We start from the raw sequence: 25,966 nt of genomic DNA, 5'->3' as shown, positions 1-25,966 counted from the left end.
TTCTATGTATACAGAAGGACACTCTGCAAAGCTGTTTTAAGTTTTACTAACTCAAAATTGATCAATGAATTCATTAGAAAATTTTGAGGTAATTGTTTTTTACAGGTTTTCTAAGTAAACTTAACTGATTAATATTTACAGAGTACTATAGCAATAATAATAATAATAATAATAATAATAATAATAATTGCTGCTGCACTACTACTATTTGAATAAGGGGATTATTCAACAAGAAAATCATAATTTTAATAAAAAAAACTTTTTAGGGCTTATTTATGATTTAGTTTACTAAAAAATATGTCCCTGTGAACAGCAACAGGGTGATAGTCTGACATATGTCTGCTAGTTCACCTAATTTTTTATTGCCCATTAATATTAATTTGTTTGTTAATAGCAGCAGGTTTTTTTAACTACTTACCCTGGGATGCTGTTAGTTTCACACACATCATCCAGCTCACGACAGCTAACACTGTAAAGAAAGTGCAGTAAAAAAATAAAATAAATGTAAAACATAGTGTGTTTCCAATTAAAAGAACATGAAATGTGCTAATTTTATTACATAACACATAAGCAAAAACACAAAAATTCAAGATTGTTCAAACCATGAAGTTTTAAATTTAATAGGTATATTTAGTTCATATTTCCTGATTGTTTTAACATAATGAGAAGTAGTCTTTTAACTCAAGAACACATTTTCTGTTCAAAACAAAAGGTTTACCAAAGGTGCATGAAGTTGTTATATAGAATTATTCGAATTTTTGTTGTTTTGTAAATTTCATGTCCTGATCAGTCTTATCTGGTAAATATTGTATAGGATTGATTGATTGATTTATATATAATAAATAAATATCAAATCAAATAATTAGACATTTTAATTACATCTCTCAAGTTGTTATTCAGGCTATAGCTCTCTCAATTCAGGGTAGCTACATTTTTGCACTGGTTTTCAGAATTTGCAATAAATAAATGTACTAAAACTCTTTTATTATATTCAACTTTATAGTAATTGCAGTATATAGCTTTACTTAGACCATGAATCTAAGTTAATACCTTCAATAGGCAATTTACCCAGTTGTTAATCTGCACACCCCTAACATCAAAACATAATGAAATGTTAATAAACCACATACCTATTCTGTTGGTGAGAATCATCCTGACAGGCATTGTAAGCGTGAGATTGTGGCACATTCAGATGATAAATCGAACTAAAAAGTAGAGCAAAAATACCCTAGTGGTAAAACACTTGCCCACTTCCTTTCAGTGTATTCAACAACTAACAAAAAGTAGGCTACATTGTTCCATGACAAGTAATCATTTGTGCAGTTACAGTACTGGTTAACATCCATGTAGTACACTGTATTGTATTGTATTATAATTACATGATTCAATTTCAATCATTGATTTCATGTATTTTATGTATGATTTTATGTAAAAAAAAAAAAAAAAACAGTAAATCACCAGTAGCTGGGTTCTCTTAGTTTATGAGGGGTTGTATGAAACATAATTCATTTTAGAGTTCTCACATGCATGTTCTCTATTCAAATATGTATATTTCTACATACATATGCACTGGGGTAGATTAGTATTCATCCTAACAATGCCCTTTAGCCGTTACTTATTCACAATACAGCACAGCCTCTTGTACCATATTGCTTACACATACTGTAACGTTAGCTCAATAGTTCATATGCTTTAGCTATGATTTGGTAATTTAAAAATAATCTACTCTTGGTTGTTATTGATTATATGCAGAAGTTAAGTTTGGTCCACCAAAGCCATTTTTTTGTTGTTGCCACTAAAACCTTCTCAACACTACAAGTCCAGTATTATAAATAATCATTTAGAAAAAAATATCACAAACTATGTCAAATGTCACTGCTTGACCTGACCCTGCTGAAGGTGTAATCCAGCATGGTTTAACTGTCGCTTTCAGGGTGACTGGGTTGCAAACCAGAAAAAGAGGAAATTACAGACTCAGACCCAGTTGAGTGTCCCTGATGAGGTGAGAGAGTGAAAGGGATAAACAAAATCACAATCATTGTGTACTACAGGATAAACCATTTATTTAATCATATTTACAGTATCTTACAATGGATGTAGCACATTTACATAAATTATCAGGACAGTATCAATTATATATCTGTTGTTGCCATTATTATTATTGCCAGGGTCAATGAAATGACTTAAAAAGATAGGGGTCTTGAATTTGTCCATTGAGAATTGATTGCATTGTTTGAAGTTGGGTCATGTTCCTAATTGTTTCGAGGTGGGGAGGAAATTTGCGTTTTTAAAAGAGATTATGAGGGCACCTGAATAAAAAATAAAATATTGGAGTTCACAAATGTCATTTGTAAAAAAAAAACTACAATATTCCAAAAGGAATTTCAGTTTTTTAATTTCATTTAGACTTTAAAGAACCATGAGGAGCTCAGATGCAAACCCCCTAACTGTGTCTAACATGTAAACTAGCATTTTTTAATCAGACTTATATGGATTTTGCCAACAACCCAGTATTTCGGATTGGTCTGAGGGTGAGCAAATAGGGAAAGTATTTGATAAACGCATAGTACGTGCCGAGTGCATTCGGTTAATATCATGATCTCATTATTGACAGAGGTGGCATTTAGCGCCTTTTGCATTTGAACTCCTCATTTGTTTCTTATCTTTTATAGTAAATCTTTCTATAAAGTTTTTACCCATGTTAAATGTTCTTTATAGAAGCATACACAACCAGAAATGGTTCTTCTATGCCATTGTAAAAAACAAACAGGACCTTTTTTCGTTTGGGAATTCTGAGACAACATGATCTCACGGAAAGTCGTGTTATAGTCATGCAAAATTGAATTAATTTATTTAGTGTCAATGGCATGAAATTCAGCTTTTTTGTGCCTTGAAAATTCGTTTTGTGCCTTGACACTCGCAAAATTTCTATAAATCGTTTCTCGTGGCACAAATGTATTTTTCATGTATTTTTATGTACAACCCCAAATCATAAAAAGTTGGCACACTGTAGAAATTGTGAGTAAAAAAGTCATGGAATAATGTACAAATCTCATAAACTTATATTTTATTCACAGTAGAATATAGATAACATATCAAATGTTGAAAGTGAGATATTTTGAAATGTCATGCCAAATATTGGCTCATTTAGGATTTCATGAGAGCTACACATTCCAAAAAAAGTTGGGACAGGTAGCAATAAGAGGCCAGAAAATTTAAATATACATATAAGAACAGTTGAAGGACCAATTTGCAACTTATTTGGTCAATTGGTAACATGATTGGGTATAAAAAGAGCCTCTCAGAGTGGCAGTGTCTCTCAGAGGTCAAGATGGGCAGTGACTATAACACGACCTTCCTAAGATCAGTCTGTCTGAGGTTATAACTTCACCTACTACTCTGTAAATGACCTCATGTTCCTATATACAATACAAGGACTGTCCAAATGTCTTGGATGATTCTATTATTTCCAATGTAAGTGATGAACTGTGGATTAGATGCAACATTTACTAGTGTATATTAACTTAACCAGTCAGAGACAATAACCACTGTAATTTCTGCAACACTAATGCTACCAAACAAAATGATGTAAGGATATGAGGCACCTGCTTGAAACAGAAATGCTATACTGAGATTTTATAATGCAGTTCCTCTTTTGTGCTTGTATTTTTGACTGCATTATAACATTACTTGTTTCCATGATTAAGGATTTTCCCACAAGATATTTCACACTTAATATCTCATTGACACTCAACGCAGACATCAGAACGTCAGAACATCAATGCGTACATCACTGCTCACAATCTTTTCCTTTCTCCTTGTCTCTCAGTTTCTTTTCTTTCTCCTCCTCCTCTATTATTGCTTTCTTCTCTTTCTTCTTCTCGTTCTTGGTTTCTTTATACTTCCACTTCGGAGGCTCCAAGTAACCATTCTGTCTTTTGTTTTTCTTTACTTTCTTAGGGGTGGGCTCAGAAGATTTGGTGACTCTGATCTTTGGAACGCAACCCGAGGGAAACACGCTGTTGCGTCTCGCTGCTACGCTACGAGGTATAAAGGTGCGCATGCCGGACTGAGCAATGGACAGCACACTGCCTCGCCTCTGCGTTTCAACACAGCAGGACACAGAAGCAAATGTAGATGAGTGGACAGATGGAGAAATGGACGTAACAGAGTTGTTTCTATGGCAAAGTGACCCTTCCTCCAGCTGTTTCTCGGAGTGCTTCAGCACCAGCTCAGCCACAGCCAACCGTCGTTTGCCCACCTCTGGAGGGCTGCTTGGGCACAGTGGCCGTGTGGCCGTGGCTATCAGTGGACTACGTAGACTGGTGGTCATTCTGACCATGTGATCCATGACACCGTTGTCCTGCGCGTCCCGTGGGAATCTGAAACCAAAGGTGCTCTTTAGATTATGAGTCAGTTTCTGGCCTGCACTCTTATTGGCCGTTGCTTTGGCGACGAGGATCTTTAGGTTGGGCCACTCTGGGATGTAGGAATCACAGAACTGTTCCGCTATCGGGTGTAGTGCAAGTCGACGGAGACGTTGCAACGTGTCGAAGCGGCCCGTTTTTAGCGCCCAGTCTCGTGCACATTTACCACGGGTTGAGTCTACGGCATTTACATCAGCACCTGAGACAGAGAGAGGGCAATATGGACAACGACAATCTTGAAATCAACTTTCTAAAATTCTTGGTGCATATATATGTACACTCACCTAAAGGATTATTAGGAACACCATACTAATACTGTGTTTGACCCCTTTCGCTTTCAGAACTGCCTAAATTCTACGTGGCATTGAATCAACAAGGTGCTGAAAGCATTCTTTAGAAATGTTAGCCCATATTGATATGATAGCATCTTGCAGTTGATGGAGATTTGTGGGATGCACATCCAGGGCACAAAGCTACTATTTTACCACATCCCAAAGATGCTCTTTGGGTTGAGATCTGGTGACTGTAGGGGTCATTTTAGTACATTGAACGCATTGTTATGTTCAAGAAACCAATTTGAAATTATTCAAGCTTTGTGACATGGTGCATTATCCTGCCGAAAGTAGCCATCAGAGAATGAGTAAATGGTGGTCATAAAGGGATGGACATGGTTAGAAACAATGTTCAGGTAGGCCGTGGCATTTAAACGATGCCCAATTGGCACTAAGGGGCCTAAAGTGTGCATACCCCACACCATTACACCATTGCATTAATGAGAAATTGAACAGGTGTTCCTAATAATCCTTTGGGTGAGTGTATATACAGTAGGTACATCTTTTGTCTCTTTTTTATGAGAGTGTAGCATAGTGACTCACAAACCCCCATATCCAACGATTCGGTTCAGCTCGCACCTGACCCATAGGGGAACTGGGTGAATGCCAGCTATCCCATTCTTTATTGGCCGTGTGGGTCAGCTGCTGTCTGATTATATTAAAAAAGCAAGATTCTCTGTGTGCTTGCGTATACTTCAGGCTGCAGTCACTAACCGTGCATTATAAGAGCTGCCACCACATCATTCCTGCCCTGCATGGCTGCTTTAATGAGAGCAGTAAACCCTCTGTTGTCTCTGATCTCTGTGTCTGCTCCGGGGAAGTAATTTATAATGTAATTACATATGGAGACATGACCTGTGAACAGAAACATTCAAATAAGTTGTAACATAGATAGCAGCACCATATCACTAAAGTGCTGAATTGGCATGCACAACAACCGACCAGCTTGAGCTGCGATCATCAGAGCAGTGTTGCCATCGTTGTCTTGATGGTTAATATCCAGATGCGGACAGCCGTGAAGACCAAAAACAATCGGAAGAAAACCTTTGTATGAAGCAAACATCATCCCATTCTAAAAAAAACGTGGGACGAGAATTATGGTGTGTTATAAAGACTGTAAAAATCATGCTTTAAAGACCCAAGGCTCTTAGTTTTTAAATTTCTATATGGTAATTTACTCCAAAAAATTGACAAAATAACTAGCAGATTCTCGCACTGACCAAAAATATTAACGACTTTTGTCCAATCAAGTGCTCTTTAAAGAGAATGCCCCTCCCCTAAAATCACCTGTCAATGTACACTGCCAAAAAAAAAAGGTTTAAAACAGTATCTTTTCTGTCGCTGGGGTGTTACCCTGAGGTACATAACATAATACAGTGTCGTACCTTTTGGGTCCATTACTGTACCCCTATTATGAAACTTTAAAGGCAATGTTAACTGTTTTGTACCCATAAAATTTAACTGGTACAAAATTGTTCCTTAAGATACACAATAGGTTCTTGGGGTATAATATTGCAATCCAGTATCACAAAATTACACCTATAGTCACGTAATATTTTAATTTTTTTCTGTGACACTGTCACGTTTTATTAAGTTTTTTCGCAATCATATCACGCATTTCTTTTTACGTGTCATTGTCATGTATTTTTACTCAACTGTTTTGTCCTATTTTCTTACCATTGTCGCTTCGGTTAAGGGTTAGATTTACATAAAATGACATCTTTACCCAAACCCAACTCTAACCCTAACACCAGGCGACAATAGTTTAGAAATCTGAAAATATTAAAAAATAAATCAGAATAAATAGTATAAAACAATACATGTCAGCCTAACGCAAACACCAAATCTAACCATAAACCGAAACATGGTTTGAAAATAGGAAAAAGAAGTTGAGTAAACAACTCCTGATAATGACGTAAACAGAATTGTGTGATACAGTCACAGAAAAACGCGGAAAACGTGACAGTGTCATGGAAAATAATCAAAAAAATTATGTGACTATAGATACATCATTTTGTGATACAGGGTTGAATATTGTACCCAAACATTTCAAGGCGATGTATTCCCCATAAAGGTACAAAAAGGTACCTTTGAAGGTACCACCCCAGCGACAGAAAATGGTAAAAAAATAATTTTTTTCCTGACAATGCAATAGTTAATACCATTTTTAAAAAAATCAATAGCCTACCTTCGAAAGCTTTGAAAAAGTTTATAGTCTTACCCATCCATTCATGTCAACTTCCATCACTTCCTCGTAGGTCACACCACGCTCTAACACTCTCTTCAGGGCCTGTGCATCATTTTGGACACAAGCTTCATACAATGTGTTGGCAGTACCTGTCTTAACATCCTCTCTCTCATAATCTGGAAGAACAGAATCCTCAGACCACAGGGATCCTGAATCTGACTCTTCTTCCAAAAATGAGATTTCAGAGGCATCCTCATCTGGTCCCGACCCCAGGTTTGGATCCTGGATCGCTGCCATGTCTGTAGATTTCCAGTATGCAGGTCCTGCCTACATTATCTTAAAGTAATTGGCATTTGTGTGTAGTGTTCCGATACAGTTGTAATAGGTCAGCAAAGTGGGACGGGGAAATAAAATCCAAGTACACTCTCAGCAAAACCTACAGAAAAAAATCCACAAAGATCTCTAATCCAGTCAAGAAAACCTCCAAAGAAAATATGTGTAGATATCCGCAATGGTGTTTTATTGCTTAATTTTGCTGTCAAACTAGCTTACTTTCTTTGCGAAGCAATCCATGCTCTTCCATCTGGAAAGGTTTTGAGGTTTAGAAGATCTGGATTTAGCCTGGGATAGCGGCACTTTAATTGTCAATGCTAAATCTGGCCTACACAGGCTTAAAATACTCCCGTAAACGGCTTACAGCACATTACAAACACATGTTACCTCAATGAACTATACCTTATAGTCTAATAAAAGTCTAATATAGTCTCTCTCTGTCTCTCCCCATACAGCAAAAAAAAAAAAACATTTATCTGGCCAAAAACATGTTTTAAATATATGAAAAATACATTTTGTAGAAAGTAAAGCTTAATAAAATAAATTAAATATGAAAATGTATTTAGTTTTAACCTTTATATATTAACATATATTTTATTTCAGGGGCAACAAATACATTTCTAATTTTACAACCCATATGGCAAAAAAAAATCCTGGCCAAAATATAACAGTTTCTATAAAATATATAAGTATAAAATTTATAAGCTGCAGTTTGTTTACAGTTTGTTGTGTTTACAGGTTTGTAACAAAGTTTTTCAATTCAATTTATTATTATTTTATTTTTTATATCAAAATTGTTTAATTGTTTCAAAGCAGCTTTACATAAAAAAGCACGAGAAAAACACAGTGGACAACATAAGAAGCCAAGTACAGCAGCTGGGATTAAACCGTACTAGCGAGCATGTATTTTCTTTCAAGTCAATGTGAAAATAAATGCTTTAAAGTATATTCATTTTTAAAATGTTGTTTTTATAAACATATTTCAAAATATACAGTACTGTGCAAAAGTCTTAGGTCACCATCATCGGCCGTTGTTTTAGAAGTTTTAATGTCTATCCATATTTATTTTTCAATGTATTTTATTAAGATACAAACATAAAATACAGGAAATATGAAAACTTTAATTTTCAGGATTAACTGTCTTCACTCAAAAAAATTAACTTGGTTGGAGTCAGTTTTACTAAATAATTTCTTGTTCACTTTACTTAACAAACACAAGTAACTGAATATGATTACTTTAACTTAGTAATTTCAACAAAAGACTGTGTCTTGTCAGCTTTACTTCAAAATTATTTGTTCAGCCAATATAACATTGTTGCGTAAAAGTAACAGATTAATAAAACCAATACAGACTTGCATCTCATTGGCTGATGATGCTGCAGTGTATTATGGGTAAATTGTTGTTCTGGCAGAATTGTTGTACCCTCTTGCAAAAGTGTAGCACGATTAGATAGGTACCTGAGTATAATAAGTGGCCAAGTATAAGTTAATTAACTTGTTCTGATATATTTTAGAACAAAACAAACCAAAAAACAAACGGTTTGAAATGTTACATTGCTTTTTAAATATGTTTGTGATATGTTTGATAAACTGTACTTAAATAAAGGTTGTATTGAGCAGCTGCATTCTGATTGATTGATTCGTTGTTATAGAATTATTAAATCATTATTTTTAATTTTGTTTTCATCAATTATGTTTCATAATAGTGACTTTACTAGGATTTCTTTAGTCCATGCAACATTTAAATTGTCAATTTTACACAAACTTTTTTAGTAAATACAACTTACATTTTATTTGTTGACATTACCTAACAATGCTATAAGTTTTTTTAAGTAAATCCAACTTTTTATTTTTTTGAGTGTTCTTTAGGCATCGTCGGTGTTTAGTGTGACCTCTCTTGGCACTAAACACATCTTAAGCGTTTTTGAGCAGAATGAAGTTAAAAGACTAATTTCTTTAAAATTAGAAATTATGATTTAATTTTATTTAGGTTTAAGAGATCTTGTAGGATGGGGAGTTTCCCTTAAATCTTGACACATCAGTTTACATTTGTATACAGTTTTCAATATACACATTTCCTGTATTTTCTGGATGTATTCTATCAAAGAGACTGAGAAACAATTATATAACATTGCAAAAACAACAAATCGAATTCTGGCATGGTGGCCTAAGCCTTTTGCACAGTACTGTATTTCGGTATATGTTTAGCCATTTTTGTATATTTTGAAATATGTATGAACTATTTTTGAAAAAATATATTTTTTGCATCTCTTTGCTCTCTCTCTCTCTCTCTCTCTCTCTCTCTCTCTCTCTCTCTCTCTCTCTCTCTAATATACATGATACATAATACATTATGTATCCACTGATGTAATGGCATATATACAGCAGTCATGTTTTAGGACACATTTGTTAGATTATGTATTATACAGGCTATGCTTATACAGAGTCATACTGTGGTCAGCGTGGCCCCAAAGTTTCCAAAACACATTATGCTACAGTTTATTTATTGGTAGGCCTATATGTGAAACAAACATGAATCATTTTTAATATTCATGCATATATTGTTAGTGTATGAGGAACCTGACTTTAGGTCAGAGGATTAAACTGCATGTAATGGAATGTGAGAAGAGGTTAATTACAAGCTGTCTTGATCAGGTTTTAAGAGTGACGTGCCTTGCTAACAAAAATGTCCCCAAATGCCCTGACTAAAGACTTTATTGATAGTTACCACTTAAGTTTAATACTTTATTTTAAGATACTCATGATACATGTAATAACTACAGTAGTAACAGTAAATTATCCAAATGTCCTAATTAGTCTTAAAAATAAATCTGTGTTGCCATAAAAAACTATTTTTGGATCCCCAAAGAACCTTAAAAGAATATATTTCTTACATTTTCATAGTTTGTAGGGTCGTTTTTTTCAAAACAGAGAAACTTTTGTGCATGGATGTCGAAGGTTCTTTATGGAACCATACAACCTGACAAAGACCATTTTAGGAACCTTTGAGTATGGGGACTTTAGTACAATAGATGGTCTCCACCATGAAAAAAACAAACATGTGTATGTGTTTGCATGTAAAATAATCTTTCTTTTCACATAACTTTTCAGTGGAGCCCTTTCATCTCGTTTCTTCATGTTGCTTTTTCTCTCCCTCATGGCTCACGGGGCTCAACATGGAGCAAGAGGGTGTTGAAGGAAAGGGAGGGAATGGGGGAGGTGGGCAGCGGAGAGGAGAACAGATAAGAATGTGTGTCAGTCAGTAAAAGCCGAGTGGGGATGAACTCATCACATTTAAACTGCAGTGCTGGACCAGTAGAGAAGATACAACAAAACAAACAAAAAGAGGAAAATGAAGAGTTTGGCCAAACTTCAGAGCAACACAGATCAGCTGCTGACATCTTTATCAAACACTCTTCCATCACTCACTTTAAGTAACCAGCACTGGGTAAGCAAATACACACATATTTCTTGTTTTCATATCATGTTTTATATTCAACTTAATGACACATTTTCATCAGTTTACTGTTCAAAGCCATTGTACTATTGGGTGATGTACTATATTTACATTTGTGCATCTGACACATGCTTTCATCCAAAGGAACCTACAGTACAGTGCATTTAAGCTATAGTATACATTTTATAACTATGTGTTCCTGGGAATCAAACCCACTAGCTTTTGCGTAGCAGAACACACTATAGAATGCTATATAGTACTGTATAGATAATTGTATTGCTACCTAATCTCACAAAATGTATACTTTACACAAATACAATGAATTGAGTGAAGTAGCTCAGCAAACGTAGATTTGTCTTTCTACAAAGGTTATTCAATAATATTTACTCTCTATGATGATCCGGTGATCTGTTACACCCCTGTTAATTTGTTATTCTTATACTATGCAATTAAAAGCTTTAGCCGTATTTTAATTTCTTTACAATCATGTGAACAATGTTTTTGTTAGACTCTGAGACACACACACACAATGCTTGTCAAAACTGAAGTGATTGAAAGCAGATCTGTCTCTCCTTACTTATGCCTTAGGGATGCCTATTCTCTTGTTTTGCTGTCAACACACCAAAATGCCTTTAAAATGACAGGGACCACATAAAAGAAACACTAATTTTGGCTAATATTTTAAGTGACTCTTTTGTTTTTTTTTCTCTTTAAAAAAGCCGACAGGAATTGTTCTTCCTGTTTTTGTAGCAAGACTAAATCTCGCACAGTAATAGAAATTTGACAAACTTGTCACAACACGTAGTCATTACAATCTTGAGATACCTTCAACTAAGCCCAACTTGACAAACAAAGAGAGTAAGTGTAAAAAAGTTTATTTCTCTGGAAGGTGAAACAAACAACTTGGTGACCCGGTCACATACGATACGATTTATGGTATATATTTACATTTTTTATGGTATATATTTACACTTAAATAAAAAGAAAGTAAATTTGCATTTCATGTATAATATAATTTTTTCGTGCTATTATCACGAAATTTCGTGTTTTTCGTGATCGTTTAACGAATTCCTGTTTTCGTGTAATTATCACGTATTGGTTACTCAACTGTTTTGTCCTATTTTCTTACCATTGTCGCTTCGGTTTAGGGTTAGATTTACATAAAATGACATCCCTAACCAAACCCAACTCTAACCCTAACGCCAGGCGACATTAAAAAAAATGAATCAGAAAAAATAGTATAAACCAATATATAAAGTGACATTCTAATGCAAGCACCAAATCTAACCCTAAACCGAAGCGACAATGGTTTAAAAATAGGAAAAAGCAGTTGAGTAACCAATACGTGATAATCACACGAAAACAGGAATTCGTTATACGATCACGAAAAAACACGAAATTTCGTGATAATAGCACGAAAAAAGAATAAAAAAAATATGTGACTATATCACAAAACTTTGTGAGACTGGGTAGGAAATAACCAAACTGTTCCAGAATCATTTTGTGAATATCGTGAACTTTGTAATAAAATATATTTACATAACTTTATACAATTTTCATAAATGCTTTAGTTTAAAGAAGTGATGTGAGGATCATTTACAGTAGGTATGGACTTGCATTTCATTCCAGGTGTTACAGTAAGGTTACAGCTTCCCGCTCTAAGCCGCGGGGAAACTTTAACTTTTATGACGTGTTTTAGATTGAAGAGAGCACTGAAGGGCATCTTTTACTGGAAGACAAACAGACTTGTTCAAAGAAGAGTGCAGAATGGGAAAGGGGAGAACAAAGCAGGAGCTCTGCAAGATGCAAACACATACCTGAGGGCAAAGGTGAGGGGTCACACAACATAGCCCACCCTATCATAATGATCAGGCATCTCTGAGTGTTTTCACTGGAATTCTTAACTGCACACTGCGGACAGTTTTATGGCTGTACTATTTTCAAATGGTGTCAAATTTAAATACTCAGAACTTGCTCTTATACCTTGGAGGAATTAATGTTAAATTCATGTCTCGACTGTTTCAACAGTTTTTTTTCTAAAATTAAATAGAAAATTTGACAAAAATTATGCAATTGTTACAAAAGACATATGAAGTGAGTGAATAGCAAAACTCAGAGTTTTTTTATTTGCAAACCTGAGAACAGTGTGTTATGCTGCGTTTACACCAGCCGCGGTAGAGGCGTGAAGCGCGAGTGACTTCAATGTTAAGTCAATGTGAAGACACGTTAAAGCGTGTCTGGAGGTCTCGCAGTGCAGATGAGGCGTTTGGCGCGGAACATGCGATTCCGCCTCATTTGCTTTAGAGTCACATGTCGTTTATAGACCCACGCCGTTTATTTTCCCCTTATAGTAAAGTTACCAAATACAAACCGGTAACTCTCTTGATAAATGCATAATCAACATCAGTCATCTTGCAAACAGACAATCGCATAGCACTTGCCCCTCCTACAAGACGCGGATTTTGCCTTTGAAGTGCGTCAAAAGCTTGCTTTTTTTGAATGCATTCAAACTGTTCAAGCAAACTAGGCACGGTAGATGCGACGGCTGAAACGCGATTGGTGTAAACACAGCATAAGGGGGTGTGCACATCTAAGCTTTTAAACGCGGCTGAAAGTGCCAGGCGGACAGGACTGCCAGCTTTTTGTTAGTCGACTGTCAAGTATTTTTTTCCGCTGTGCGTTTTGGTTGCTGTAATACTTCTGCTATGTTTAACAGTCATTGAACAATGCACCTGTTGGATGTTGTGATGTTTATCCCGCCCCTCCTCCATTGTAATTGGACAGCCGTCTGAGAACTGACATTGATGAGCTGAGCTTTTCACCCAAAGTTGAATATTTTTAAATCAAAAACCACAGATCGACGACTTTTTTGTGCCCCCCCCCAAAAAAATAAAACGGCTGCGCTATAATTGGAAACAATTGAAAACATATGGCGCATAAAAGCTTTGGTGTGCAAGCTCCCTTATGGGGCCGTTCACATGTCGCGCCTAAAAATGCATAGAAAAAGCTAGGCACATAGGTTCCTGTCACATGACTTGACACTTGCCCTATTCTGAAAAGTTAAAATGTTTTTAACTCAATGTGGTGCGGACGCACCTGAAAAAAATTAGCGAGTCGCGAGTGCATGCGGGTCGCTGACATTTTGATCGTGCATACTGCACGCCTACATTCAAAATAACAAACTTGAGCGTGCAAAAGATGCGATATGTCAAACAACCCTTAGAGTGTGCAATGTTTCTCCATTAGATGGCAGTATGGTGTTGTGTTTAAATGTACAGATTTTTTGTCATTTCCTCTTTCACGCTATTCAAACACTTCAAAGTGAAGTGTATTATTTTCATGGTATCAGCTTAATGTAGAACTTTAAGGGGGCGTGCACACCAAAGCTTTTACGCCAGCGTATCTTTTCAATTGTTTCCAATGGAAGTGCAGTGTTTTTTTAAAACGACAGCAGCTGGCATTTTTTTTCGCACTGAAAGGTCGGCGTTTTTTCTGCTGAGCGACAAGAGTTGAAAAATATTAAACTTTGGGTGAAACGCTCAGCTCGTCAGTGTCAGTTCTCACACGGCTGTCCAATTACAGTGGAGGATGGGCGGGATATACATCGTACAATGACGGATAAACAAAGCAAAAGTGTCAAAGCAACCAAAGCGCTCAGCTGAAGAAAGCTGGCAGTCGTCTGAAAGCTTTGGTGTGCACACCCCCTAACTGATTTGTGAATTAAGAATTGATATCTGTAGTGTGAACACTTTTGCACTGTGTTCACTTTCAAAACGTTGCTCTTTTGAGGATGTTAGCATATTTGTGAATGTTGAACATACTGAATGTTAACCTTTGCCTCAACTAATGGCATACGTTGCATATGTAATAGATTAGAGATGATAAAAATTATTTTTGGTGTAATTAACACATGCCTACTTAAGGATTTTAATCCCATCTGAGTCAGATTTTCGAACACAATTAATTTTTATAAAATCCAGTCAAAATGTAAAAAAAAATTTGGGAAAAAATTATGTTCTTAATTTGTTTTTTTGCAGTGATACAAAAGAAGAACTATCTTCTTAACAATAAAACACAAATTATCTATAATTTTTTGTTCTTTTTTTACTGCAAAAAATATTTAATAAATCTTTAATTATAGTGTTATAAGATTTGTATAATCATTTAATGCATAATAAAATTATTTTTATTATAAAATTATATTTAATTTAATTAAGTAGGCTAATTTTAAATGTAAAAAAGTTACAAAATGTGCATAAATTTGTAAAAAATGTACTAAAATGAATTATGCGTATGAATGAAAGTCAATAGGACGAAAAGTCTGTGTGACCACAGCTTTAGGTAAAAGTTCAAAGTGTAGATCCATGGACACTCAAACAGCTAATATAACCCAACACAATTACCCAAATTACCCACGCAAGTGATTTAAAGGCTCTCCCTCTCTTTCTCTAGAACCGTACACATTGACTGAACTCAGTGATGTTTCCTTACAATCCAGTTCACCTTCAACTGCTGACTCCAGTGATGACCTCTCTCCAAACTCACCCCCTCTCTCCACCGAACGGCCCTCCTCGGCTCCCCATCGCTCTGTCAAGGCCCTCAAGAGATGGCTGAGCAGCCCAGTACGACGGCTAAGTCTGGGAGGAGGTGGCAAAGGTCAAAGTTTAAAGAATACGTTCCTCCCTCCCTCACCTTCACATAGCCCACTGAGTCAACCAGTGAAGTCCAAAAAACTTCCCCGCCCTTATAGATCTTTGGTATGGACACAATATGTTGAACTTTAGCTTTACCTGTTATATTTGTCATATGTAATGCATCATGAATGACCACAATCATTTTGCTTCCTGCGGGCAGGACTGTGAAGAGCTTTCACGACCAAACTCGCCTGACAACAGCTATTACCCCAGATACTTAAATGATATATTGCAGGTAGGACCACAATACATATCAAACAACATATTTTGTGTTTGAATGTTGAATGAGGCACTATGTAGTGATTCCTTCCTGCTTTTTTGAAGTTTTTCAAACCTGATCTGTGTGCAGTTTCAGAGGCATCACGAATGCAACTTGCTTCCCGGTGACAGTGAGTCGTCCGTTACTTCAGAGGAACATGCACAATCAAACGATCCAGAGGTCCAAAAAACTGCCTTGGAGAAAAGCATGTAGGTATTTTAATTAAACTTTGAAAATCTATTCTTACTTAAAATCTAACCATTGTGATGTATCTCTTTTGTAGATACGTATTGAATGAGCTGGTTGAGACAGAGAAGCTGTATGTGGAAGATCTCGGGCTTATCGTGGAGGTGACATATCATATACAAAATTTGTGTGAAATATATCGTTTATCCATACGTTTCTAAATAAAATGCAGAATTGAATTGACCACATAATTATATACTATAAAAATGTACCTTGAATGCACTGTAGGTCATTCAAAAAAAAGAGAATATGCCAAATGCAAAAATAAATGACCCTGGGCCACAAAACCAGTTGAAATTGAAATTTACACATTATCTTCGCATTGATGATAGTAGGGTAGGTCAATATTTGGCTGAAATACTATTTGAAAATCTGTAGGGTGCAAAAAAAATCTATATATTGAGAAAATTTGCCTTTTAAATTGTCCAAATGAAGTCTTTAGCATCACATATTAAAGGACAAGTTTGGTATTTTACATTTAAAGCCCTGTTTTCAGATTGTTTATGATGAAATAGAACGCTTTTGACTGAAATTTCGACATATGCGGCTGCCCTGAGAATTTTCGGGTGTTTATTGTATCAACTCCCACCTCTACAAGGTGCACTGGAACAATCCTTGCTAAAATGCATTAAGCTTTCGTTTACAAAGACGTGAAACTCACCGAGTGGTCACCTATACAGCCATTATAGAGGTGGGGGTGATACAAGAAACACCAAAAAATTCTCGGACCAGCATCACATGTCCAAATTTCAGCCAAAACTCCTCCATCTCATCATAAACAATCTGAAAACAGGGCTTTGGGTGTAAAATACCGAACTTGTCCTTAAATAATGACAAATATTTTTTTTTTAAATTTAGGGTAGGAAATTTACAAAATATCTTCATGGAACTAGGGCTGTCACAATGATTAAATAATCATCTCATCGCGATTGTTTGACCTCATAGTGATGATTTAAGATCACCGCAATGATTGCACATCTCTCTAAAAACACAAGGGGGAGCTGCTGTGCCTGTAAAAATGAGACAGTATCAGATGGCACTCCTGTACTGACAGTGTAAAAAACAGCATTGAAGGAAATGCTGCAAAACTTTGATAGGCAGTATGAACTGCCAGGCAAAACATACATTTCCAAAACAGCAATTCCAAATTTAGGGAAGTGAAGGATGTTATTCTTAAGGATCTGTAAGGAATTGATTTTTTGCAGTCACTACAGACATGTGGTCCAGTACTAAAAGGACCTTAGTAGGATTGGCTACATTATTATTATTATTTAATGCCTGTTCTGGAATAGTCAGTTTATTTTATTGCCTTTTTATTTTCGGTTATTTTTCAGAAACTTTATTGTGTATACTTCTTATGAAAGATATATTCATTAAATAATCACTTTTAAATATGTGTATTAATATTTACTGCCAGGTAAACCTTGCAAAAGATTTAATTTAAACAATCACAAAATGTATGAGAATTACAGTATTTCATTTACAAAAAAAAAGAGAATTAAAGGGGACAGAGAATTAAAAACCATTTTTACCTTGTCTTTGTTGAATAATGTTAGTCTACCCATATTCACGAACATACAAAAAGTGCTAGACATGCTAAACATCTCAGTCTCACAGAAATTCCTCTTTTAGAAATGTCAGCCAGAAAACGGCCCAATCTGAAAAACTGATGCTTATGACATCACAGGCATCTAACTGCCCCTCCACTTTAAAATAATTGGCTACATTTTTTGAGTGGCAGCAAAGTCAGCCAATCAGTAATGATATTGCAAGTTAAGCCAGTAGGGGGAGCCAAATAGGTGCAAAACCACTTGTTTGAAATCCCCCTCCCTAATAGAGCTATCTGAGAGAGGTTTTTAGGAAGCTTCTAAGGCATTACAGACCCAAACAAAAACATTTTTGTCTACATGTCACATCACAGAACAAAGATAAATACCCCGTTTAATCATTCTATGTCACCTTTAAATGTCAAAGCCCTAAAACAGGCAATTAAGCGTCATAATCGTCAATTAACCGTCTGCCAAATTTCATAATTATGCAGCCCTGGAACATGATCTTTACTTGAAGATACTTGATTCCTTACTTAATTCCTAACGATTTTTGGCACAAATAATGGATAATTTTGACCCAAGCAATGTATTGATGGCTATTATAAATACACCCGTGCTACTTATGACTGGTTTTGTGGTCCAGGATCACATATAATTGTAAATCTATCAGTTGTTCTCTTGTTTTTTCAGGGTTATATGGCCACAATGAATACTAATGGGGTGCCTGAGTATTTGGAGGGAAAGGATAAAATTGTATTTGGGAATATTCATCAGATCTACGACTGGCACAAAGAGTATGTATGTAATGTAAACCGCGTGCGCGCGCGCGCGTGTGTGTGTGTGTGTGTGTGTGCATGCGCACGTGCGTGTGTTTGTGTGTTTATAATATTTCTGTCTGTATGCTAGGTGCATATCAGTTTGACACTTGTTTGAGTTTTTTTTTTTTACTGTTTTTGTGGAATTGAGCAGCTATTTCCTTGGCGAGTTGGAGAAATGCGTGTCTGAGCCTGATCTTTTGGCTCAATTGTTTATCAAACATGTGAGTCTGTGTGTGTTTCATCGTGATGGTACTGCTGTAAATTCCCAGTTTTCAGCATTTCTGAATTGACTGGTACAACATACATTAAGCAAGAAACTAATCTCTGTGTGATTCACAGGAGCGAAGGCTTAACATGTATGTGATCTACTGTCAGAACAAGCCAAAGTCAGAGCACATAGTTTCAGAATATATTGAAACCTATTTTGAGGTAATTGTTTATATTCTATAAGATTTGATTTGTGTGATTTTGTGGTTCATTACCAGGTGTATGAGGTAAGGATGTATGACTATCGGTTTTATTGTTTTGTAGGAAATGAGACAACATCTGGGTCACAGACTGCAGTTAAATGACTTGCTTATCAAACCAGTTCAGAGAATCATGAAATATCAGCTACTGCTGAAGGTGTGATTATGTTAACAATGATTTGATCATGGCATTACTTTACCTTTATGCTATGGATATTATATGTACATGTTTATTCCCAGGACTTTTTGAAGTACTACACTAAAGCAGGCGGACTAACTGAAGAGCTTGAGGTAAGTATGGCCTTTCTTTAAAGGGAACATTTCACAAGACTTTTTTTAAGATGTCAAATAAATCTTTGGTGTCCCCAAGTTCTAGCTCAAAATATCATATAGATAATTTATTATAACATGTTAAAATTGCCACTGTTTTGTGCCGTTTTGGGTGTGTCCTTTAAAATGCTAATGAGTTGATCTCTGCACTAAATAGCAGTGTCGTGGTTGGATAGTGCAGATTAAGCGGCCGCATAATCCCCTTCTGACATCACAAGGGGAGCCAAATTTCAATGAACTATTTTTTCACATGCTTGCAGAGAATGGTTTTCCAAAACTTTGGGACCCAATCATTTGGGACCCAATCATAGCACTTAAACATAGAAAAAGTCTGATTTTCATGAAATGTCCCCTTTAAGTAAACAGTAAGAGTAAAGAGAAGAGATAAACACACATTATGGGGTGAAATATTGAATTATTATCATGTTTTCTAATCGCAGAGGGCTGTGGAGGTGATGTGTTTTGTTCCAAAGCGATGTAATGACATGATGAATTTTGGAAGACTTCAAGGTTTCGAGGTAATAAATACACTGCATATAAATTAACAAAATGTTGAAAAATATTAGGTATAAAAGATATCTAGTAGTTATCAAAAAACAGACATTTTTAATTATTGTAAGATCTAACTTACATTTAACTTTTATTTTACCAGCATTGTAAGTTTATTGTTTTCATGAAAATTACAAAAAAACATGCACACAGTTGTACTATGTTAAATTACTGTTATTAAAAATATTTAATTATACTTTATTTTAAGTGCCCATCACATTTATTAAGCTTTTAGTATGAACGATGCTATCTTATGGCAATTCGGTGGTTTATTCATATTAATTCGTAGGACCACATTCATAAATTTTTGCCGTACAACATTCGTACAATTTTGTACAAACTACATTGGGGTTAGAGTCGGGGTTTCGTTATTGTTTTTTTATGATAATTCTACGAATTATTAACTTTGTACAATTTCATACAAATTAGCCAACTTGTAAAATATGTTCAGGCATAAATGTAGCATTAAAGATATCTATAAGCAACTGTGTTCTCCGAAACATTGACACACTTTGCATTTGAGATATAAGGATTTAAAACATATAGGGGTGGTTTCCTGGACAGGGCCTATCCTAGTCCAAAATTAAAATGCATGATTGAGCTGCTTTATTTTATAACACCTTGTCCTGTTTAATTTAAACATATTTTGTTGACATTGTTTTGTCTTAAAATACACACCTGTAGTGTTTTTTGTAAGGTATGTTTGTAAAAACTTCCTAAATGACCTAATATTAATAAGGTCTATGTCAGGATCATGCCAAGGAGTCTTGTTTAATGTTTATGTCTAGACATGATGGCAGGGTTCTGCCAGTCCCATGTTCTATGTGGAGGCTCTTGGCCTCGCGTATCTGGTCTTGTGCTCTGGTGTCTCTTCTCTTGTCCCCGCCCCCTCATTCTCCTGCTTATTGTTAATCATTAGTTCATTCCCATCACCTGGGTTTACCCCTTGTTACCTTGTTTAGATTTTCTTACTTTATGTCATTGTGTCCTTAGTTCTGTGCAGGTTGATCTTGTATTGTTCATGTTTCCAAGTCGTATGTATTCCAGTCAGTTTTCTAGTCAAGTGTTATTGTCAAGTCTTCAGTCTAGTCTAATCTATTCTAGTGTTTTGTGTCTGTTTATACGTGGACCGTTGTTTTGTCTTGTTTCATAATTAAAGAATTTGTTAACCCCTTCATTGTTGCATTTGGGTTCTCTCCTGTAATTCTTGACAGCCTAATCCTGGATTAACCTAAACCCTGTTCTGGAAACCGCCCCATAGGGGTGGTTTCCAGGACAGGGCTTATACTAGTCCAGACTGAAATGCATGTTTGAGCAGCCTTAATTCAAAAACACCTTGTATTGACATATCTAAACATATATCAGTGCCATTGTTTTGTCTTGAGATGCACACAAGTATTGTTTTTATAGTAAGGCGTGTTTGTAAAAATGTCCTAATATAACTAAAGCCTAGTCCTGGATTAATCTAAACCCTCTTTGGGAACCTGCCCAATAGTCTCTCATCCCCCAATAATGATTTTTATTACATCATTTTGAACTTCAGCTTCTTATTAGATTCTATTATTATTAGATGGTTAAATTATATCTACTCCAACTTCCTGTTTCGGTAGAAGTTGCATTAGTGCATTGAACAAAGCTGTGCATTTTAAGGCTCTTTAGTGGGTCGGCCCTAATTTGCACCCTATTTTTGCATAATTTCTTACTTTTAAATAATTATTTCACAGATTGTGAAAAATGCATGCCAATGCTCAAATATTCCTTGATTCATTCTATAGGGTAAGCTGAGCTCACAAGGAAAGCTCTTGCAGCAGGACACCTTTACCTTAATTGAGAATGAGAACAGCATTCTCTCCCGTCCCAAAGAGAGACGGGTCTTCCTCTTTGAGCATCTTGTTATCCTTAGTGAACCAATCGACCGCAAGAAAGGCTTTTCCCTGCCGGGATACATCTATAAAAACAGCATCAAGGTGAGCCATAACAATAAACAAGAGCAAAGTGTGAGGTCAAAATGGGATAGCACATTTACATTACATTTTTGCATTTGGGAGGTTTCATTCATTATAGTGCATTTCAAGTTATATATTTTTTTTATTTTGCCCTGCTTACACAATGGTCCACCAACTGGGTTGCAATCCTAGTTGTCAACCCTTCTAATCCTTAACCTTGAACATTGTCTTAGTGACAGTTATATCTAATAACAGATGTGGCACACCTATAGTTAGGATTTCCCCAATCTCTCCTCTCTCTTAAAGGTCAGTTGTTTGGGCATTGAGGATTGTTGCCTAGACGACCCCTGTCGGATGGTCTTGACATCTCGTAATGTTGATGGAAGCATGCACCGATTTATCCTTCATGCATCATCTCCAGAAATCAGATTATCCTGGGCAAATGACATCCTACAGATTCTGGAATCACAACGAAACTTCTTAAACGGTATCATTATCATTATAGCTTCCCTATGACCTTACAATTGACATACCCATCACTCTCCATCAATTCCTCTTTTATTCAATAGCCCTACAATCTCCTATTGAATACCAGAGGCAAAAAATCAAATCTCGTAGCCTGGGAAAACCCATGACAGCAGCACAGTCACTGCACTCCGAACTGCAACCCTACAGCTCCGGCTCCATAGACCGCCAGCATCTACCCAGCCTGCACTCCTGGATTTCATCACAACCCTCATCACCTCAATAAATGGTTAGTGTTTGCTGGATTGTAATGATGAATTTATGGCATATGCCTTCTTATGTAAATCTGTGATTCTGCTCTTATTGATGGTATTTAATTATTTCTTTTTTTTTCAGCTTTGTGCCCACCTTGGTGGCATCTTTTTCTGCTGAGCTGAATAGTATCCCACATGTTCAGAAGACAGTTTTAAGAACATATTCCATTTGGTCACAATCACAGACTGATTAAATTTATTTAATTATGAATTATTACAAAATTGGAAAAATTGTCAAATAATGGTCACTAGGCCTCCTAATATGTACCATTTGGTATCAATATGTACCTTTTGACTATTTTTTCTGACAGTGTATTTTGACCTATAATACAATTTTTTATTTTAGTTGGCAGAAAAGAATTGAAAGTTGTTGTGTGCGCTAAATTTGATTTTTAAACCATTCTTGAGTGACAAATCTGACTATAAAATACATCAAACATACCCAGAGATGTCATATGTAAGAAATAATTGACGACAGGCCATTAAATTTTAAGAAAATAATGCACACCATGGGCGATAAGTGTCTGGTTCGAACTTTACTTCTGGTTTCTGTTTGTTTAATGGTCTGACAAGTTGCTGAAATTGAACTCTTAAACAAATACCTCCTATGTAATCTACGTGTTGTTTATTTTGCTTGTTATATAAAAAAACTACTTTAAAAGGACTTTGTTGTTATTTATACTTCACAGAGTTTACCGGAAGTTACGCGATGACCACAAAAGCCACGTGTTTATGTTGTTACTGCTGAAACCATCTATACGGCAGTTACCACAAACATTACTTTGGTGCCTATTTTTAATTTTATTTGACAAGTTAGGTGTGTGGTTTACAGAAAAATAATCAACACCCATTGAACATTTCTCGACCAATCAGAATAAAGCATTCAACAGCCCTGTGGTATAAGGTGGATTTAATGTACTGTACTGTATGCTGAACAGACTGGAATTTCTGAAAAATTTTTCTTCAGTGCCATGTGACAATTGCATGTACTGTATGTATAGGGGATTATATTGATGGGTAAAATGTCAGGTACAGTAACTTTATGTTCTGTACTTAATGCTTTTGTAAAAAGAAATAATAAAATGTGTTAAATCTTTCAATTATTAAAACAATACAGTTGTTACAGTATTCAAAACAAGGTATTCACTGAATATTTTGAAGATTTTGTTAATGGTTCTCATTTCATTCTGTCAATTTAAAGATTCTTAAGTCAACACTTTTGTTGTGCATAATATTACAATTTTATAATTTATCACTATTTGAAGCCATGAGTAAACAGAAGACTCAAACAAATGCCACATATTTTATCATCAAAGCCTTTATCTCATTCCATAACAACTGTTTTTCTCTCTTATATTTAAAAAACACTTTTCACTCAAAGGGACACTACACCCCTTCTGAAAATATGCTCATTTTCCAGCTACCCCAGAGTTAAACACCTGACCTGCACTGCTTTGGTGATATTACGCACTGCCTAAAAATTTCCCTGGTTACTTTCAATAGCAGGGGACTATTTTCAGGTGCTGCGCAATATCATTACGCCTGCTGTAGCCATGTTACGGCAGCAAAGTTCTTGATTATTACGCCAGAATGAAATTATAGTTCCTAGCAATATCTGCCTAGAAAATCTCAACTTTTATTTTTTTGTTGGTCTTAGTACACGATGTAAGTACAGAAGAGTCAAGTTTTAAATAGGAAAAATATGGAAACTCTTTGGTTATATTTTAGCATAATGCTAATGGTCTAATCAGATTCAATGGATTATGCTGCTATGCTAAAAGTGGTACTGCCAGACGCAGAGATCAGCTGAATGGATTCAAAACCAGTAAAAATCAAATATTCAACTCTAGGGGAGCTGGAAAATGAGCCCACCTTCAAAAAAAGTGCAGTGCCCCCCTAAATTTTAGGGGCTTTTGCATACTACATTGTCTTTTAATGATCACTTGTATTTTTTCTTATTTTTGGGACAGAGGAATAGCAACCTACTAAAGAGATACAAAACACCAACAGAAATTATTAATTTTTTCATTTCATGCACACACTGTGAAACCCAGAGATGAGACAGAAAGTGCAGTGATCTGAGAGGAAGGAAGGAAGGTGTCTGAGCAATACAGAGTAAATTAATATTCAATTGGATCATTTGTAACCCATTGCCTCGTTACTTTACTCCAAATTTAAACAAAAGCCTTGCTACACTCCTTATACAGTACATGCTCCCTTTGAGAGCTTATGTATGCTTAACACCTCAATATGCAGGTAGGCATTCTACTAACAGAAACAAAGCAGCTCTAAGTATTGTTTAAAATATTGGTGTTTTAAACCTGATCGGTGACTGCTAGAGTGCTCCATTACAATTTTAAAGGATTTTGCACATTTTATGAAGAAAACAAATAGACAGGTTAGTGTCGCATTATCTTTAAGTGCAGCACTTTGTTATTAACCTGACTGCATACTCAATAAACACTTGGTTCCAACTGATCCTCAGTTTTTTTTATATTTTTAAGGCTTTTAGACAGCCATGCAATAAATTACTCCTGTATGGCACCATTTTAAACAGGATGTAACAGAACAGGTGAAGAAAACAGCCACATACACACTCGCACACAGAGGTAAAATCTTTGACAAGGCAATAATGCTCAACATTATATTTAAAGAATATGTGCTTCCATGTGTAATGCAGCAAACAGTCATTTGGGCCATACTATGTTTTTTTTGGGTATGACAATGTAATTGCACAGTACATCTGATAATCTCTCTCTCTCTCTCTCTCTCTCTCTCTCTCTCTCTCTCTCTCTCTCTCTCTCTCTCTCTCTCTCTCTCTCTCTCTCTCTCTCTCTCTCTCTCTCTCTCTCTCTCTCGTATTTGAGGTTTACCCCCCATTGCCATAATGCCTCTTAAACTTGACAAACTGTATATTCTATCCCCTTCCCTCTAACCCAACCCAAAAACCTAACCCTTACTGAAAATTATGCCATTTTGTTGTAATACACATGTCATTATGAGTGTTGGGGGTAACGCATTACAAGTAGCGTGCATTACATGATAATGTTACTTTTCTGAAAAGTAAAGTGTAAAGTAACGCATTACTTTTTAAATGTAAACAATAATATTTGAGTTAGTTTTTTAAAAAAGTAATGCGAGTTACTTTTCAGTTGAATTAATTTGATAAAAAAATAAAAAGGAACTGAATTAAACTGAACGTAGTCACGTTGAATTACGCACTCTATGCGCGCCTGTGCGGGAACAGTTTGAGTCAGAAACAGATGGCAGGCCAGATTTTGACATTTTTGTGATGGAAATATGCATTTTCTTAATGCAGAACCTGCAATGGCTGAAAAGAGATCCAAGTTAGAAAAAGTAACGCAAAAGTAACGCAAGTATTACTTTCCATGAAAAGTAACGCAATTATTAACTTTTTTGGGGAGTAACTTAAAGGTGCAGTGTGTAAATTTTAGCGGCATCTAGTGGTGAGGTTGAGAATTGCAACCAACGGCTCAGTCCACTGCTCACCTCTTGCTTTTGAAACACATAGAGAAGCTACAGTACATGTCATCGTTGGAGACAACTTAGTAAAAAAGTTTGTCCGTTAAG

At 35.8% G+C, this 25,966-nt stretch overlaps 3 protein-coding genes across 3 annotated transcripts in view; 1 reads left to right on the top strand and 2 right to left on the bottom strand.

Moving 5' to 3' along the window:
• Nucleotides 1-3,505: 3,505 nt before the first annotated feature.
• Nucleotides 3,506-7,934, bottom strand: ankrd33ab (ankyrin repeat domain 33Ab). Its single transcript, XM_055214102.2, has 4 exons — nt 6,981-7,934; nt 5,702-5,831; nt 5,474-5,614; nt 3,506-4,626 (listed from the first exon to the last, which is right to left on the bottom strand). Exons 1-4 carry the CDS (start codon nt 7,242-7,244, stop codon nt 3,791-3,793), a joined length of 1,371 nt encoding a protein of 456 aa, XP_055070077.2. The 5' UTR covers nt 7,245-7,934; the 3' UTR covers nt 3,506-3,790.
• Nucleotides 7,935-10,243: 2,309 nt separating this feature from the next.
• Nucleotides 10,244-22,650, top strand: arhgef25b (Rho guanine nucleotide exchange factor (GEF) 25b). The gene is made up of 16 exons (XM_055214103.2): nt 10,244-10,728; nt 12,437-12,566; nt 15,190-15,494; nt 15,592-15,666; nt 15,781-15,899; nt 15,974-16,040; nt 18,177-18,280; nt 18,456-18,525; nt 18,644-18,733; nt 18,836-18,928; nt 19,012-19,062; nt 19,542-19,619; nt 21,426-21,617; nt 21,903-22,083; nt 22,166-22,350; nt 22,458-22,650. The coding sequence occupies exons 1-15, from the start codon at nt 10,633-10,635 to the stop codon at nt 22,345-22,347; spliced, it is 1,833 nt and encodes a 610-aa protein (XP_055070078.2). The 5' UTR covers nt 10,244-10,632; the 3' UTR covers nt 22,348-22,350; nt 22,458-22,650.
• A 314-nt stretch (nt 22,651-22,964) lies between these two features.
• LOC129451212 (chymotrypsin-like protease CTRL-1) overlaps nt 22,965-25,966 on the bottom strand; it is a 112,580-nt gene continuing 109,578 nt past the window's right edge. The window contains exon 9 of the transcript XR_012370734.1: nt 22,965-22,975. The gene's annotated coding sequence lies outside the window, so the exon portion shown is untranslated. The remainder of the gene's footprint in view (nt 22,976-25,966) is intronic.

Source organism: Misgurnus anguillicaudatus, chromosome 8 (assembly GCF_027580225.2).
Source record: "Misgurnus anguillicaudatus chromosome 8, ASM2758022v2, whole genome shotgun sequence".
In the NCBI taxonomy this organism is placed as follows: Eukaryota; Metazoa; Chordata; class Actinopteri; order Cypriniformes; family Cobitidae; genus Misgurnus; species Misgurnus anguillicaudatus.
This window is presented reverse-complemented; position numbering and strand designations above follow the sequence as displayed.